Source organism: Coffea arabica, chromosome 10e (assembly GCF_036785885.1).
Source record: "Coffea arabica cultivar ET-39 chromosome 10e, Coffea Arabica ET-39 HiFi, whole genome shotgun sequence".
NCBI classification, from domain to species: Eukaryota; Viridiplantae; Streptophyta; class Magnoliopsida; order Gentianales; family Rubiaceae; genus Coffea; species Coffea arabica.
In genome coordinates, this window is record NC_092328.1 from 6,534,828 (window position 1) to 6,553,085 (window position 18,258).

The 18,258-nt window shown below is 37.2% G+C and overlaps 1 protein-coding gene across 8 annotated transcripts; it reads right to left on the bottom strand.

The window, feature by feature from the left end:
- Nucleotides 1-3,551: 3,551 nt before the first annotated feature.
- Nucleotides 3,552-10,210, bottom strand: LOC113712454 (uncharacterized WD repeat-containing protein C2A9.03). 8 transcript variants are annotated; one of them, XM_027235884.2, is made up of 9 exons: nt 9,981-10,210; nt 9,677-9,844; nt 9,424-9,591; nt 8,456-8,542; nt 5,071-5,205; nt 4,876-4,986; nt 4,665-4,756; nt 4,475-4,580; nt 3,552-4,382 (listed from the first exon to the last, which is right to left on the bottom strand). In XM_027235884.2, exons 2-9 carry the CDS (start codon nt 9,821-9,823, stop codon nt 3,882-3,884), a joined length of 1,347 nt encoding a protein of 448 aa, XP_027091685.1. In that variant the 5' UTR covers nt 9,824-9,844; nt 9,981-10,210; the 3' UTR covers nt 3,552-3,881. The 8 variants fall into 8 exon arrangements, with proteins under 8 accessions (XP_027091685.1, XP_071924024.1, XP_027091691.1 ...); XM_072067923.1 differs by lacking the exons at nt 9,424-9,591; nt 9,677-9,844; nt 9,981-10,210 and adding an exon at nt 7,344-7,475 and having other exon boundaries at nt 8,456-8,541; XM_027235890.2 differs by lacking the exons at nt 9,424-9,591; nt 9,677-9,844; nt 9,981-10,210 and adding an exon at nt 6,673-6,736 and having other exon boundaries at nt 8,456-8,530.
- Between the last annotated feature and the right edge of the window lie 8,048 nt (nt 10,211-18,258).

Consider the following 18,258-nt stretch of genomic DNA (forward strand, 5'->3'; position numbering starts at 1 on the left):
CAAAAAAGAACTAAATAAGTCCTAGCGCGGAAAAGTAGGATTTGGATTACATCAATTTATTAGCTGAAATATCTTCATATTGACTTTGATGGGTTACCTAAACATCCAAAAGTAGACCTGATCTCACAAAAATTGTTCTTGGGATGGGGTGGTTAAACTAAACTAATAGATAGGTTACTTTCATGACATGATGAATAGTAGTAATTGACAATGCACTAAGCTGGATTCCGGGCTTCCTCCAATCAAAATGCAATCAATCAATTAAGCCAGTTTCTTTTTTCTTTTCCTCTGATTAATGATGACAGAGAGCTTTCAGTCATTCACTTACACCGCATTTAGAAAATTCCATCATGGCATGTCTTCGTTGCAAGTCTCAGCCAGCTGTGGATCGCATGATAAATAAAAAATAGTACTCCATATTGTATTGATAATAAGAAGAACATTTTTATGGTACGTATCATGACATTACTGATTTAGCTTATTTTATCAGCGGCATCGTTGCTGGAAATCGTTCAACACAATTTAATTTGCATCACAAAAGATGAATTGTTGCAACTTCTCTTTGCGTATGTTACAACTGTCTCGTCTACTAATCAACTGTTTTAAGTTCCAATAACAAGAATGTAATGAGATCTACTGAGATAGATCCAATATCCAAAAAATTCAACTCAAGTCTGACAACAGAATAAGAAGAAAAAATAAACTACAAAAAGATCTAGCTCATGTGATAATGTTCAAAATATCAATTGAAATACCCAAAAAAACAGTTCATAAAGGAGAAAATAACACTTGCTTATTTTTGCCCACACAAATATTAAAGAAGATATGTGTGTGTGTGTGTGTGTATTTTTCTTTTCCGTCTGCACAACTTGTATGTATTACCCTAGTACACGGATAAAAACAAGTTAGCTACTTTAGATCAATGCAAACTAGGCTGATCAATTTGAATTAAAAAGAAAGTTTGAACTAAATCCTTTAGTGCCCAAGGAAAAAAAAAAAAACCTTACATTAACAACATAGAAAAGATTGAATAGCATATTCGCATGGAATATGGACCCGGTCAATAATTTTTTGCTTTCATTTGAACAAACAAGACTTAAATCAAGGAGAGTAAGATGATGGAATTATCCCTTTCATTGTTTTTAATTTTTCTTCGGCTACCGGATTTTAATTTCGACGTCACTTGGATCCTACTCTAGCTTCGGCTACGATTGCATTTCTGGCCTGAAATAACAGAATGGAGCCTGATCTTCACGGACGGGAACCATTTTTAAGTTTGCAGGGCCGCTTTTCACGTCTCTTCCATTGACCTATTTTAGTCGGCCCACAAGGCATTGGATTCCAATACGGCTATCCGTATGTATGAATATTGAATAATGGAAGACCCATGGAAATTATTTGTATTGCGCCCAACATTCAACATTTCAACTTAGCTAGTGGGGCAATTATTTATGAGTAACCCCTTCCTCTTTCCCTTGTAAGACCTTGTAATCTCCATTAAAACAAAAAAAAAAAAAAAAAAAAGAAGAAGCTATTTCTCATAATCATATCAAAGAGCATATGAAAGGGAGCATACTATTTTCTAACTGTCTTTTTTTTTTTTTTTTGGGATAGAAAGTAGACTAATTTTTTTTTAAAAAATCGTCCAGTACTAATTGCTTTACAAAATCTGAAAGCTATAATGAGTATTTAAGCGTCTTAAATCAATGTTATTATTTCTTTTTCCACTTTGATTATTTATGTGATCAATAGCATACCACGTATTTCCAAACAAATTATAAGTACTTTTTCAATGTTATATTTCAATTGAGAAATAATAATATGGAGAAATAGATAGCAGCATCACCACACATGCAGAAGCCACTTTTTGCTGAAACCTTAGGTTACAAACTCGGTCCAAGATTCAAAATATTATGGTTACCTGATAGGAGAATCCGAGGGGTCTCATTTTCAAACCGACTTCCCTCAACTTCCCTTCATTTGATGCAAAACAATTGGCCAAAATTTTGAGGTACGTGGAAATTTTAGAAGCATGTCTCCATCTTTCTTGAAGGTTCATCTTCAACATAGTACTGCTCCACTCCAACTGCAACATCTAGGAGTGTTCCCATTGTTAGATTCATATAAATTCCAATCAGATGGGTATTTCTTCTATACGAAGAAAAAGGAAATTGTAGCATTTTATTAGTCTAGTAATTTTGTCAAGTATGTCGGCAACGTTCACTACCAGTTCTGCGCTACGGGACACTGGGATTCATCACCTGCATCCGTGGGTCATTTTCAGGGTGGGCATTGAGAACTACATACAGGTGGAAATGAAGCTGGTCAAAGATCCTAATCTTTTTAGCCTTGACCTATATACAACCAAGCACATTGTAAAGGATCTAATTTGCTTTATTTCTTGTCAAGTGTCTTTGTCAGACAAACATGTATTGTTTCCTTCTTGGGATGAAATTGCTGTGTTAAAGCAAACAAATGGCAAGCGAGTCTTAAAAGACTCGTGGACCACTAAAGACACAAGCCAATTTGGACTTGGTCTTTAACCGAACAGTGATACTCGACAGCGTTAATCACATCATAGATTGAGACACAAATGAGGTGTTCATACTCAGGAAAGAACCAAAAATCGGTTTCGATGAAACGGAATTCAAAAAAAATCGAAATATAATGTTCCGTAAAATAGCCCGAAAAGGGATATTAAAAATACATCATCGAGTTACCAATTATGCAATTATCAAAATTTTTATAATATAATATTGCATACATACATATACATATACATATATATTACTAAATATAAAAGTAAATCTTAATTTCAATACTAAATACTAATTACTAACTATAACTATACTTGGAAGTTGAATTTGATGGAAGTTGACATGTTGGAGTCTAGCTTGACAATTTTATTTAGAGTTCTTGTTTATTTCAATATTATTTAAGAATTGAAATTATGAGTTAGGATTATTATGAACCTAATTTTCTTTTGTATATCAAACTAAAGTTTAGACGGTAATCTGATATTTGTCTTAAAAAACCAATTTCTAAATTACTCCAAAAAAAATTTTTTTTTTTTTTTTTTGTTGCTGAGTTCCCAATTACCGGCAGATGAAGACCGCTAGAAATGACCAAGTTTACCGTGATACAAATTCAAGAAACTTCATCCGGTTTTCGCATTCTAAAAATATCTGATTTTTTTGAAGCAAGGAGTGTACATTTTCTTGGCTTTAAAGTTCTTACTTTTGACAGTTTTGGTATAGAGCGTGTTAAAAATTTACTGCTTTTAAACTACTTTAGCACATTTGTGATCCCAAACTACAATGAATTTAGCTTTGGAAATTTGAGGAGAAATGTGGTTATAGAAAAGTTCATGGCAATTACTAGTCTATTGGAAGTCAATTTACCTTTAACACAGAGGTCTGAACCCTGGCTTTTTATGAAAGATCCTGGATTAGCTCCTACCAACTTATTGAAACAAATGCATCAAATCTTATATTATGCTCGCCAAGAGTGCACTAAAATTCCAAACTTACGAACAGAACAGATACATCAACTTCAAACAAATCAAATGATACTTTTAATTAGTCATTATCAACCTGGATTACAAAAAGACATCGTATGGCTATTACATCTGCAAAATCTTATATTATGCTCGCCATGAAAAGCGAAATCAACAAAACTTCAAAGAAGCAAAATTCAACTCAGCAAGGACCAAAATTCAGAATGGATATGTATCAGTCAGCTAAAAGACTAACACTGGTCCAAGACTCCAAGTACCCTTCTTCAGAGAGGTCACTTCTCAACATATGTTAATATAAACTCCTTTAGACTGTACAAAAGTATTTACTCCCATTAATTAAACAAACAAATCCTCCCCTAGTGCTTCAGAAGATGCACTCCAGGTATTGATTATAACGTCTCCTGTTGAATTCCAGTAAGCTACCGTAAGTTCTATCTGCGACTCCAATAAAGAGAGCTTCTGTGTCGGGACTAAAGGAAACTCCAGCAATCTCGCCAAACAAATCAATTTCTTGTCCCTCTGCATATTCTGACTTTGTATCAAAGACGTGAACGAAATCAGCTGGTTCAGCCATTGCCAGGAATCGGCCATCAGATGTGAATCGTATAGCCCTGATAGCCCCCATTCTACCCTTGAGGACGCAGACTGACTTCGATAAGTTTCTGATGTCCCAGAGTCTGCAAGTCGTGTCCTGGTTTCCAGTTGCCAACATCCTACCATCTGGATGCCAAGCCGAAGCAAATCCATAGTCTAGATGCCCCTTCAAGCTGCCCACAACCTTTCCTGAGTGTGCATCAGCAATCAAGCTCTCAGGATTGTCCCCGAGGACAGCAAGTAATCTACCATCCGGACTTACAGAGGTGTTCTGGAAAAACCATCACCACACATAGGTAAGAAATCTCTGCATGACATCAAACGAAAAATCATGTAAAGAGCTTACGAGAAAAAGCCACTCACATTGACTGACCAAGGAAATGAGAATTTACTAATGCAAGCAAAACTGCTGGCATCAAAAACCCGAACTTGAGCGTCATTGTTTGCAGTCATAACTCTCACAAGTCCACTGCACCACACATTTAGTACATCAACTAGCTGCAACACGATCACAAAAAACCCTTTTACAAGGGAATAGGAATGAACTTCTTACGTTGGACTCTGGCCTATGTCAACAGCATTTGTGATGGCATCTTCGTCTGTTGTTATTTTGGTGCAGAAAGCAACGTCAGGTTGGTTGAGGTACTGTTAAAGCATAAGAAACAAGTAATATACCCTGATCCAACTAAAAGAAAAATAACCCATGTCCCAAATAAGACCACAAATAGAGGAAGTATTAAAAAAATTGCTAATCCGCCATTTACCTTGCAGATAAGCTCCCCTCGAAATCCACCAGCAGCCATTAAATTGTCTTTGACGGCCATGGTGCTTATCTGCACTCTAGAGACTGTCTGAGACATAGATCCAGGGCACTTCTGCAGAATTAGCAAACTCAACTAATGAGTGTCTAACCAAGTTAATAATAAAGGAAACAAGCCGATGGCTAGAACAAGACCTACCAGTGAGGGCACAATTGGTTTAGCTACGTTCAACACTTCTTTGCCTCTTCTCAGAAGAGAGGACCAGTGCATTACTGAGTAGCTTTGCATTAGGTAAACATCGTGCTTTGATGTTGCTGATAAAAGATTTCTGAGCTGAAAGGATTGACAGGCGCAAAAACATAAGCAACAAAATTGAAACACTCAACAAAGCAAATTACCTATGTTGAAAATAACTGTCAAGACAAAGGTGAAAGATAGTCTTTGTTTCAAATATATGAAATACAACACAAAACACTTTAGACCTAATTACAGAAGCAACAGCTCACATATATGAATTAGTCAATGTGAATGAACTTTACTATATCGTCAAAAAGATTCAGCCCCTCCAAACACTTTTGCTTGGGTTATCCTAAGCCTAGGAGTCAATTCTTAACTCAAACCTAGGTTTGCTCAAAATTTGAACCATATTCCTCAAAAAGTCAACAGACTGAAAGGTAAAAAGTGAGAAATGATCTTACATTTTTTGAAGACTCAATGTCCAAAATGCAATAAACACAACAAATAGTTTATAGCAATTCTAAAGATTAAAGAGACTCCAACAAGTAAATCTGGCCAGCAAGAATTAATAGACAGAATTGTTACTAGACCAACAATTTCAAAAGAAATGTCAGATTTTGTCACAGTAAAAACGTCCAAGAAAAGTAATATGACCACGGAGTAACATCTATACTAGCAACAACAACAACGGTCCGAGTTACGCATAAAATTGAGAAAATTTCAAATCTGCCAACCAAACTGAAAAAGTGAATAAACTCTATACTCTCTGGATTATTGACCAAAATATCAGTTCAAAGCAACCCACACAAATCTATGAGTAACAGTCGTGATACAGCTACAAATTTACTGATCATTAGATATACGTAGAGAAAAAAATTCTACCATACAGATAATAGGATCTGAAAGACCTCACAGATCAATGATACAAATATAGCTGACCAGGCAGACTGACCATCTACACGAATAAAAACCTAAAACTCTGTCAAATCACGCATCATAAGAAGTAGACTCGTCAATGTTCCAAGCACAACCATCCAAAAAAAAAGAACATAGCGTCCAAAAAACATCAAGATTGCAAGTATCCTATAGATCGGAATCCATGACTTCCACAAATCAGAAAGTGAAAACCATATCTAATATTTGCCAAGTATGCTGTGCCTGTGCAACTAGTAACTCACAAGGATATACGCTCTAGATTAACAACACAAAATACACCATATAAAGAACCAAATAAAAAAAAAAAGAGGAAATCTACGTCTGACATGCACGCTATCATGCGTTGCACTACTGAATGCAAAAGCTCCAAGCAACCATATGGTAACTCACAAGGATATACGCTCTAGATTAACAACGCAAAATACACCATATAAAGAACCAAATAAAAAAAAAGAGGAGGAAATCTACGTCTGACATGCACGTTATCATGCATTGCACTACTGAATGCAAAAGCTCCAAGCAACCATATGGCCTGTTGACATAACAAACTACATGGCTAGTTCACCAATCAAGTATTCATATTTACACACCGCCCCTTTCAATTGCTCAAATATTTCCCTACCATACCATATAAAAAATGTTTCCTTAAGGCGCCAGCTTGCTCAGACACAACTGCCACCTCCTCCTAAGGCTGAAATGGAGATAAAATAGCAATCCCAGAAATAGAGGTTAATTAAAGTAAATATGAGCAATCAACAAGACAAATATAAGAGCCACATGACATACAGATGATTACAAATGAATTTGTTGCTCAAAAGAACTTTTAGAATGGCATACAGATCGTTATCAGCAAAAGGATGCAGCACAAACCACTATCACTTTTGTGCACAAGTCTGAAGAAAGTTATACTTGAAGCTAAACCATTAAATAAATTAATCAAGAACTGTTGATACACACACAGAGGAAATAGATTGACTTCCAGCAAATTATTCACTGAAAGCAGGAGCCAGAACTTCTCCATATCAAAGTTTCCAAGACACCGAAGACTAAACCCACAAAGAAAGGTAAAATATGCTACATGACTACAGTTAGGAGTAAACAGAGTTAGAACCAAGTTTATAAGTGCATGCATTAATACTATATAACAAGAAAAAAGGAAAACTTAAGGCAAAATTAACCCAGAACCTTGCCAAAGTGCCCCAAACCTAGGGCATCCATACAACAAAAACCAATCAATGAAAGCACATCATCCACATGAATGAAAAGTTGCAAATTCAGCAAAGCCAAGTCATACCCACCTCAAAGGAACTTGGCATAAAACCATTAGGCAGTTTAGTAACCCAAAATTCCCATCTATAACATTGTACCTTCCAAATAAAGATCCTCTAATATTATTAATGTTCATGAGATACTTCTGGAGTGTTAATGATCTGCACAAAAACGATTCATTAAATAAAAGTCCTGGTTCAAGGAAATCTGAACCAGGCACAACAGAGAGTATGCAATCATAAAGATATATCAATTAACTAACGTAAATTAAAAAGGGTTAGTGCATGGTCAAAATTGCTGCTCTGTATATGATTGGCTACTTGACAGAGAGAGACCCTCTAGCTATGGAAGTAGGAAGACAAGGCTGGCAAAATCCCCATCCAAAGAATCAGATCAAGTTATTCTATAAGAAATAACTTACAGTTAAAATATTAGGAACAATAATCAATTTCAGTAGCTCGGAGGACCCAACAAGCAGTGTCATTATGTTGGCATCTCACCCTAATTTTTCCCCCCTTTCTTTTGCTGAAATGCCGCTCAAGCATGAGTTAATGATAGACGTGATTCATCATTACTATAGCATGTAAACATTCCATACCTTCTACGAAATGAGGGGGGAGAGAGCTAAATTACACTCATGCATCCACAGAGCACTATATTAGTATAAGAATACCTGCAAAACTACAATTCTGATTGGACCGTTCTAATAAATTCCCAAGAGAATTAAGAAGCAACCACTTTTCCCCTTGTAAAAGCAAATAACAAATCAAGAATATAAAACAGGAGATCTCAAAATGCAATTAACTAAGGATGTTTGCAGAAGAACAAAAATGAATATTTGCTTCACACGCTTTCACTACGCTCTGTTACATACTTATTTACTTTGGATAACTATATATCTAGTGAGGATTTACTGAACTCTGAGTTTATGAAAACTGCGGTTAAGAAACAAACTGAGCCATGCGATTTTAAGAAAAAATCAAAAGATATCCCAAAAGGATGATTCATCCCCCTCTTTATGGTGATATGCAACAACTAAAACAGTTCCAGAGGCTTTTTTAAGATGTCATAGTACAAAATTATTACATTCAGGGTCCGCAAACAAACCTCACTAACCAGAAACTTTAAGTTATGCCTTTACCTGGAAGTGCACAATTGTTGACTTCACAAGCCTTGAATTGAACTGAAAATCGTAAAATTTGTGGCCTTTCTCCACTTCCTTGCACTCCTGCAACCATCAGGAAAATTTTAGTCACAAAACCAACTTAATATTCACCACAAGCAAGGGATGACAACTACATAGTAGCATGTAAGCGATCCTATAATATTTAAAACAAATCTAGCAATTCATAGCTATCATGTTGTCAGTAAATAACTCAAGCCCAAGGCTTTAGCCGCTTGTTACTTGGTTAAAATCCAGATTCTGACACCACATGTATTTGGGAATCGAGGAAAGAATCAAAGTTCTGCCCAACAAAAACTCATGGATGCCTGGTATCAGTTCCCCAGGTATCAGAGAGAGCTTAAAAAAGAGACATGAAAACATTAAATAACCATCTAACAGCGTCAAGAAACCATATGAATATGATGTCTCTAAACTAAGCTTCTCAGATTCCATTTCTTTCCCTATTTTAAATTGCCCCCACCGCTAAAACATACAATATCTCAGCAATTTAAAATCCAAAGAAGCATAAGAATCAAATAATCGGCTAGTAAGATACCAAATTCCATTGCTTTTTATCATTCCTTCCAATTTTTCTACAAATTTAAATCTCACCATATACACATTTACATCCAACTTCCACAGATCCCGGACATCCAACAAAAATATACACAAACTAATGCAAGAAAAACACCCTTTTGAGTGAAATAATTAATATATAAATGATCCGCCAATAGAGAAATGAATATAAACTAAACGAATCCAAGCAGCTCATGTATGATCACGTGTGCCGGTTTTTACGGTGAAAACAGACCATTTGAAGCACAACCGTTAGATTATGTCGGAAAAAACAAGCAAACTCAACAAGCAAAATTATTATTATTTTTTTTAAAAAAAACAAGCAAACTCAACGAGCAATTTTTTTTTTTTAAAAAAAAAATTCAAACCTTTTCAAGGTCTTCACGAGAGAGTGAGAGGTTTTCATAATTCTTATATTGCTTCAGCCTGGTCTCGCGGTACTTGTCTCTAGTAAAGTTCATCCGCTCCCAGGGAATCCCTTGTATATCCTTCCCATTTCTAGCTTCCACGGCTGAGGTATCAGTCTTCGGCTTACTCTGCAGAAATCAAATAATTATTCAGCTAAACCTCCAAAAACAAGAACCACAAAACGAAGAAACAAAAAAGAAAATTAACTGTTACCAGTTCGAAATCTTCTTCAAAATCGGAGTCTAAATTGTCATCATCAACATCAGCAGAAGAGACGGTGACGTCCTCGAAAGGATTGTCTTCGAAATCAGCATAGTCATCAACAATGTACTCAAGCTCATGGTTCTGAAAATGCTCCATTTTCTATTAAATCTGTCGTTCCTGCAACTCATTATTTCAGGTACACAAATGGGAAGCAAAAAACAAAATCAGATAACAAAATTAGACAACAAATGTTACTGCTATCAATTACTAACAGAAAAAACAAATACCACAAAATCCACAAAACTGAACTAACCTTGCTAGGAATTGCTAGACGTAAAAGAATGAAAGAGTGAACACAAAAATCCGCAGGCAGTTTAGGAATGGCAAAGGAGGAGATAACTATACAGAAGGTAATTTTTTTTTTTTTTTTAAATGGAAAGTGAGGATGGTTTTTTTTTTTTTTTTTTCCGGAGAAGAAGACGACGACGACGACGATTGGGAGCTATGGCTTTTGTTGCTAAACAGCGAGTGATGGAATGGTTCGGCCACCGGTGGGATACTTATAGTGAAACCGCGGGGTTGGCTGGTGGGGCCCAGCGTGTGCTCCGCGGGCTTCGATTAAAAATCTTGTGTGGGGTCTAATCTATTGGTAAGGTGTTGCGGACGTTAACTTATAACTGACGGAGGAGACAGTTACCGTTACTAAGGTTTTTTTTTTTTTTCTTTTTGAACTTTTTGGATGCCCCATTCGTTGATTTCATTGGTTTTTCTTTCTTTTTCCTTTTTGACTGTGTTTACTGTGACAGTGATGGCTACTTTTTGTTTTTTAGTCTAATGTGAAATATATATATTTGGAGAATTAAGGGATTTTGGGAACAACGTGTGGATCTAATATTGGCTGTTTGGCAAAAATGGCAATTGAGAATGAATTCTTACAACTTTAACTCGGGAGTTTTTTTTTTTTTTTGTGGATTCATCATTATTAATTCACTATTTTATTCTAAGAAAAATTAATGCACTATAAAACATAATTAAATCAAATTAGAGCAGAAAATTCTACATTTTTATTTGTTTACTTTTGATAATAATTGTATGATATAATTAAATGTTTATTTTTTTTTAAGAAACTATTTATTTATTGTTAATGTATTCAAGAATACATCATACATGTATGATCCAACGTACAATTATGAGACCAATATACAGCTATTTTCCAACATATCAACTACAATTATCCCACTTTTAGGAGCAAGAAAGAATATCTATACTATGTTTGATACGTTTGTAAAGTGGTTTATAATTTCATCACTATTGAGTTCTGATAAGGTACCAAACTTATGTATTATCAATCCTATAAATATTGTTTATTAATTTAGCATATTTTCCAATATTTTTATTTGTCTACATTTGTGATTTTGTTAGGATGTCAATATGCTATAAGTACATGTGTTTCTCTAGGTATGTTTCTTTAGTTAGCATTGCAACAAGAAGAAAAGCCACCGTTAAATTCATAGGATGGTTCAAGGTTTCAAGCAGAAGCTTCGAGCCAAGCAAGGTATGAAATAATCAATGGCTAAAATGAAATTTAAGGAAATTTATGGGGCCATTCGATTCAACGGTGTGAATTGCAAAATATACATGGTTTATGAACCCACATTGTTGAGTCTGCATCAGTTGCATTTTATAAGAGAGCGAATGGTTAAAAAGTCACTAAATTATTTAAAATGACAAGAGTTGATTATCGATTTTTTTTTTTTTTTTTTTTTTACCAAAAGATCACCCAACTCCTTAAAACAAATCCCACTTTCTGCTAAATTAACTGGAATTACAAATTTTTAGGAGCAAAAATATCCAAATAATGCAACATTGCTCTCTACTACTTTCCTACTAACCAACCTGTCCTTTTCCCCCTTCACCACCTCCCTTATCACCTCCTTCTCTCCTCCCCTTTCACCACTCACCACCCAACTTCTCTCTTTTTTCTTTCCATCACCGCTCCCTTGCAATCCTCACTCACTTCTTCCTCTTCTTCTCTTTTTTTCCGGCCACTAGATCTAGTCGCTATGACCAAATCAACACAATTACCAAATCTAGTTGTAAAGGTAGAAAGGGGAAGGAAGAGGGAATGAGGGAAAAGATGGAGATGGAAGAAGAGAGGATGCGATGGTAGAATTGTATAATAGTGGCAATCGTGGGTGGGTGGTTGAGGAATAAGAAGAAGAGGATGGGGTTGTTGGTGATTTTTTTTATTAATTATATTTACCTCCTATGAAGTTTGGTTAAATAAGGATTCATCCCTAAAGTTTGATTTTTCTTAAAAAAATTTCTATCAATCAAGATAGGATAATTATCCTTGAGAACCTATAATAATAAATCAAGGGTGCCTTTGGTCAAAATGATCCTAAATGCTCATATCAAAGAATTGAGTTAGTTAAAAATAAAAATGTTTAAAGATCAATTAGTGCCATTTTGAACTGTTTATTTTGACCATTTGTTTTTTAGTAACCGTAACTGAGACTGAGCCAAGGGTGCGTTTGATAAAATTAAAGTCTGAAAACTAAAATCTGAATTTTGAAATCTGAAATATGAAGTTTGAATCCATTAGGTTATTGAATTGTTAAGTACTAAATTCGATACATTTGATTGTATATTACATTCAGTGATAAGTGAACAACTTATCATTAAATTTTTGGAGGCAATTTTCGTTTAGAATATTTAGTATCATTTAATTAATTTAGATATTTTATTTTTGGTTATCAAACGGATCTGAACATATTACTTAAGTGCTGAATCCATTACAAACGGATTGAAGATGGAAATCCAATTGCCCCCATTAATTATTTCACTTTTGACAAAACCGGAAATCAGGAAAATGCATTAACTTTATTATCAAAAAAAAAGGAAAATGCATTAACTTTTTTTCTTTAAAAAAAAAAAAAGGACCCCACAAAGGCCAACCGAATGAGGCAGCAGTCCACCGGCACCGATTTGGAGGTCCACGTGTTTGCTCAGACGACTCGAGTCTACCGCCTCGGCAATGCCTTAGGACACCACGTGTCCTCTACTTAGCCTGATTTCTCGTCAGCAAAATGAAATACCGGTACTGCTGCATGTGCTGTAATTTAACGGCGTTAAATGCGGACGTTAATATTAACACTGGTTAGTTAAGAGTCAAATACAATTGATAACTGATGATATTGACTTCTATCACCGACTCAGCGAGATAAGATTTTGGTCGGTTTATGGGGCCCCACAAAATGGGCTTTGAGTGCGTAGACCGTACAAGTTTTGCTTAGTTGGAGCTCCGATGGTGGGTTGGGGCTCCGATATGGTGAACTATTTGGGGGCACTTGGATGATCCACCTGGCGAATCGGGAGCCTGAGAGTGTTAACCAGCTGATAGAGCCAACTGGCGGCAATTGCTCCTTGACCCGACTAAAACTTGCAATTTATATGTAAATTTAAAATTTTGTAACTTTTTTTTTTAGAGTTAAAAATTGGTAACTTCACCTCCATTCCATAACCAGAGAATATTTTCTTATTGTCATTGAATGGGATATTTATTGGATGGAATTATTTGTTTGTCACATGGTCCTTTTGCTGAGTCAACACAATTAATATTGAAAAAGAAAAAAAAATCATTTCACCTCTCACCCTTGGATCAATAAAGACTAAACTTCACGTTTGTTCTTCTTCTCCTTCTTTCTCAATGTGTTTTCAACAGATAAACTCATTTGAAAAATTTTCATAATTTTTGCTTTGCAGAATAAAACTCAAAAAAAAAAAAATTCTAACTCTTTCTTCATGTCACCTTTAAAAATTGGGAAAAATCATTAAAAATTTGATAGGAGAAGTGGCAAAACCCTTTATTAGAAATTTGGAAGCAATATAATTTAGGAATGAGTTAAACCCACACTCCTATAACCTAAATTCAAATGGCGGATTTAGGGGAGGGCACTGGGGGCAGGGCCCCTACTATCCCTCTTAAATTCCTATACTATCCATAGGATTTTAATATAATCTCAAGTGAGTTTTCAGAGTTTTCTTACGAAAGAAGTGAAAAAATTACGTGATTTTCCAAGTAGGTTCATAAACTAACATTCTAAAAGAATATATAGACCACAAAATTTTATTCGAAATAAGTTAAAAAAAGGCTCTTCATGTTAACTTGTTGGTGAAAATTTTTTTATTTAAAAAATTAGGAAAAAAATAAGTAAAAAATTTTTAGTATTACTTTTGTTTCATTGAAAACTTTTTCTTGCTCGCCACTTGTTACAACCATATGTAACTGGAAGGATCGTGCCAAAGTACGATGAGAAACCGGCGCAACCCGACACCAAGTGTCGTTAGCTAAATCAGCTTACGTCCTTGGCTTTGGGGGCCTTCTGTGTCCGAGGAAAATCCTACACGAAACTACGGATGCTGCGGTCTCGTCATTCTCATGATCTCCCTTGTAATCGTTACCATCACGTCGTTTGTCTGCATTGCAAATTGACACAACTTCAACCAAGACTGATTTGATTTTTTATTTATTTATTTATATCGTAAATATATTTTTTATTTTATGTATATTACATAAACATATATTACAGTATTTTTTTTTTTCAAAAAAATTATTACAATTAATCTCCTATCCAAATACACTTCAGGTACTGTTGCTGTTCCCGAAAGATAGACGAAACAGAAATGGTATTAAGAAAAAGAAGCACCTGGTGACCTTGGGCCCGGAAGGTGCTAGCGTCGAAAGGTCAAGTGAAGGGTGTTTGTCAAGTTCTGATCTTTCACCAACTCCGAATAGTTTAAATTTGTTTATGGAAAATTTTAATGAAAGTTTACATAATTGGCCAAAAATTGTGGTAATTATTTTTATTTAAGAGAAAAGGCCAAAAATTGTGAACAAATACGAAAAATTTTGTTTGATGATGAAAGTGCAAATAATTTGGAGTCCCACCTTGTTCTTTTGATTTCCCCGCCTCCTCCTCAAGAACTTGAAGTTTTTACCAAAGAAAAAGACACTTAATAATGTTATGCAAGAATTATTAGTTTGCATTATTTATCTTATTGCAAGCAAGGAGAAGAAACGATTTACCAAAAACAAAGCAAATAAATAAGGGAAGAAAACATGACAATAGACAATTGTCACGCATTTAGATGCTCACTTCCATTTTACATTGTGCCCAAATTAAATGTTGTTTGATTGTTTCCTCCACGTGTTTCAAATGTTAAAAATAATTTTATACCGTACGCAGGATCACCAATTATTAGTGGGATTAATGATAATATGCTTCGTTCACATCCCCTATTTACGTTATTCTCAAATGTTGTTTAATTGTTTCCCCCACATGTTTTGAACGTTAAAAATGATTTTATTCCATACATACAATTACCAATTATCACTGGGACTAATAAAAATAGGCCTCGTTTATATCTACTATTTAAAAATCTGAATCTTCCGCAAATGAAGACTTTTAAGATGCGTTTGATAAACTGAAATCTGAAATTTAAAATTTGAATCCATTAAGTAATAAATCACATACATTTGAGTGTATGTCAGATTCAATGATAAGTGAATAGGTTATTACTTATTTTTGGAAGCAAGTTTTGCCTGGAAAATTCAGTACCACCTAGTTAATTCAGGTGCACAATTTTTGGTTATCAAATGCGCCTAAACATAATAAGATTTGAATCCATTATTAAGTTTAAGTGCTGAATTGGGCTATCAAAGAGGGCATATTAGTCTTATTAATATATGCTACCAACTTAATTTCCTCCCAAAACGATAATTAGTCTCATACTTTGTTTGGAGAAAATGGTTCATATTGGGTGGTTCGCGGAAGGCCCACTAACAATTTGTTTATATTAGGGATTAGAGATAAACCGAATTGAAAACTCGTTTGTTATTTTGTATTGCTTCCCATTTGTTTAATATGAATACAGTAATGCTCAATTCTATTTTATATGTCACTACGTACTCGTGAGCATATCCTGTTCTTTTTGGATGTTTCCATAAGTTAAGAAACTCTGCATTGGATTAACCATGAAAAAGAAAAGTCTGCATGTGACGTGAAAAGGAGGTTCATATATTTCTTTTGTGCTCTCAATTATTTGGATACTAAAGTTTGCATGATCTATCAAACATCACGAGGCACCTGATTCAGATTGAACATCTGATGTTATGCGCATTTGCAGTCATTTGTACAAGAAAATATGCCATACCAATGCTTTAGGTTGTGCTTGTTCAAGGAAAAAAAAAAAAAAAAAAAGAGCTGGCTATAGTCAAGGCTAGCTAATCAAGTCATTGTTGTGGTTAATTTTTGACTTCTCAAAAACCATTTACAACTCTGATTGGACACCAAAATCACAGTCTAGAGTCTCTATGTTGACCGGAAACGCCGTAATACTTTGTTAATCGTAGGGTTTGTCCTTGGTCCTAATTGATAATGATGATTGACAAGTTCTTCTTGCTAATTACTAATTCTGTATATAGTCAAAGAATCCTACCTTCATTCCGGTAATTTGACTAATGGGCTTCTTATTTGCTGCGTTGAACAAGAAAAATGAAGCTAAGCAAAAGGGAAGTTCTTTATAGTAAAACACTGCATTTTAATAACGCAGAGTAATAATTAGTGAATGACATTGCCCATCTGATGATGTTTAAGGATTTTACCTGTTTCACTCCATAAACATTACAGAAATATTTCGTTATTTCATTTTTCTTTGGGTAAAAATTACAGAAAGTAATAATCCTAGCTGAAGAAGCGCGGAGCTTCCCCGAGGAGAGCTGACCTGACCAGCTCGGGTCGCTGATGGCAGAGCTGATCCAAGACCTGCAAAACAGAGAAAAGGAGCTAACAAAGGGGCCCCGAGGTGGTCCCCGAGGGCACTCCGACGGCCAAGTTAGTTCTCCGGTGAGTAGGGTTCACGGGGAGTGGTAACAGCCGGGGGTAATTGGCCTATAGCGAGCGTACCTTGGGCAATGGGTGTGTAGCACTATTTATACCTGGGCCAGAGTCCGACCTCCGTACGTTCCGGGACCTTCCTGATATAATCTCAATCCCGCGCCGAGCGGGATCTCCTCCGACCTCTGCGGGACGGTCTCCTGATCCCCCTGGAGCCCTAGCGGGGGTGCGGCCCAGGGCGGTCGCCAGGAGCCTGGGGCCGGAACCCAACTCGGCTATACCTGGGCTGCCACGTGTCTAGGCCCAATACAGGGCCTCTGCACTAGCCCCCTAGATTAGGTAAGGCTTCCAGGCAAACCTAATCTATACTCTGTCACGTGGGAGACCAGCGTCGCGCACTGCTCTGCCCCGGTCACCTCTGGTACAGTGCTGTCACTGAGAAAACCGCGCCGATCTCCTGGATCGAGCGTCAAACTCCCAAGTTTCACCAAACTTGATCAATGCGTGCCGACCTCATGGGACCGAGCATCAAATTAACACTAACATGGTTTAAGCCCCCGACTTTTAAAGATTTGAGCCTTGCCGACCTCTTGGGTCAAACAAACTCATTCAAGTTAAGGCACAACGTGCCGACCTCTTGGGGCCGAACACCGCACTTTCCGACTTCAAAATTTCAAGCCGTGCCGGCCTCTTGTGGCCGAGCATCCTACTTTGAAGGCAGTCACGCCGACCTCCCGGGTCGAGCGTCGAACTCTGATTTTAGCAGATATGCCAATCTCTTGGGGTCGAGCATCACATTTCCAAGGCAGTTATGCCGACCTCCTGGGTCGAGCGTTGAACTCCATGATTTTAGCAGACGTGCCGACCTCTTGGGGTCGAGCATCACATTTTCCAGGCAGTCATGCCGACCTCCTGGGTCGAGCATTACATTCTCAGGGCAGTTATGCCGACCTCCTGGGTCGAGCGTTGAACTCCATGATTTTAGCAGACGTGCCGACCTCTTGGGGTCGAGCATCACATTTTCCAGGCAGTCATGCCGACCTCCTGGGCCGAGCATTACATTCTCAGGGCAATCGTGCCGACCTCCTGGGCCGAGCCAGCGTGCTCCCTGGTTTTGACAAGCTGCCTCAAAGTAAGTCACGGCGTGCCGACCTCTTGGGCTCGAGCATCACACCTTCAAGACGGTCATGCCGATCTCTTGGGTTGAGCGTCCAGCCCCCCGTCTTTAACAGGCGTGCCGACCTCTTGGGGTCGAGCATCGCACTCTCAAATTTCGCAATTTCAAGCCGTTTGCGGACCTCATGGGGGGTTTTTCCGTCCTCTCCGCTCTCCGAGACCCCCGCGCCCCCGGCCGCCTCGGTCTCCGCTCGCTAGGATCCCTCGCCGGCTCTCGGGCCGGTGCTCTCAATGGTTCGCTTGGATCGTGTTCTTGCCATCCATACAACAATAATTACCTTGCGTTTCCCACAGACGGCGCCAACTGAAGAAGCGCGGAGCTTCCCCGAGGAGAGCTGACCTGACCAGCTCGGGTCGCTGATGGCAGAGCTGATCCAAGACCTGCAAAACAGAGAAGAGGAGCTAACAAAGGGGCCCCGAGGTGGTCCCCGAGGGCACTCCGACGGCCAAGTTAGTTCTCCGGTGAGTAGGGTTCACGGGGAGTGGTAACAGCCGGGGGTAATTGGCCTATAGCGA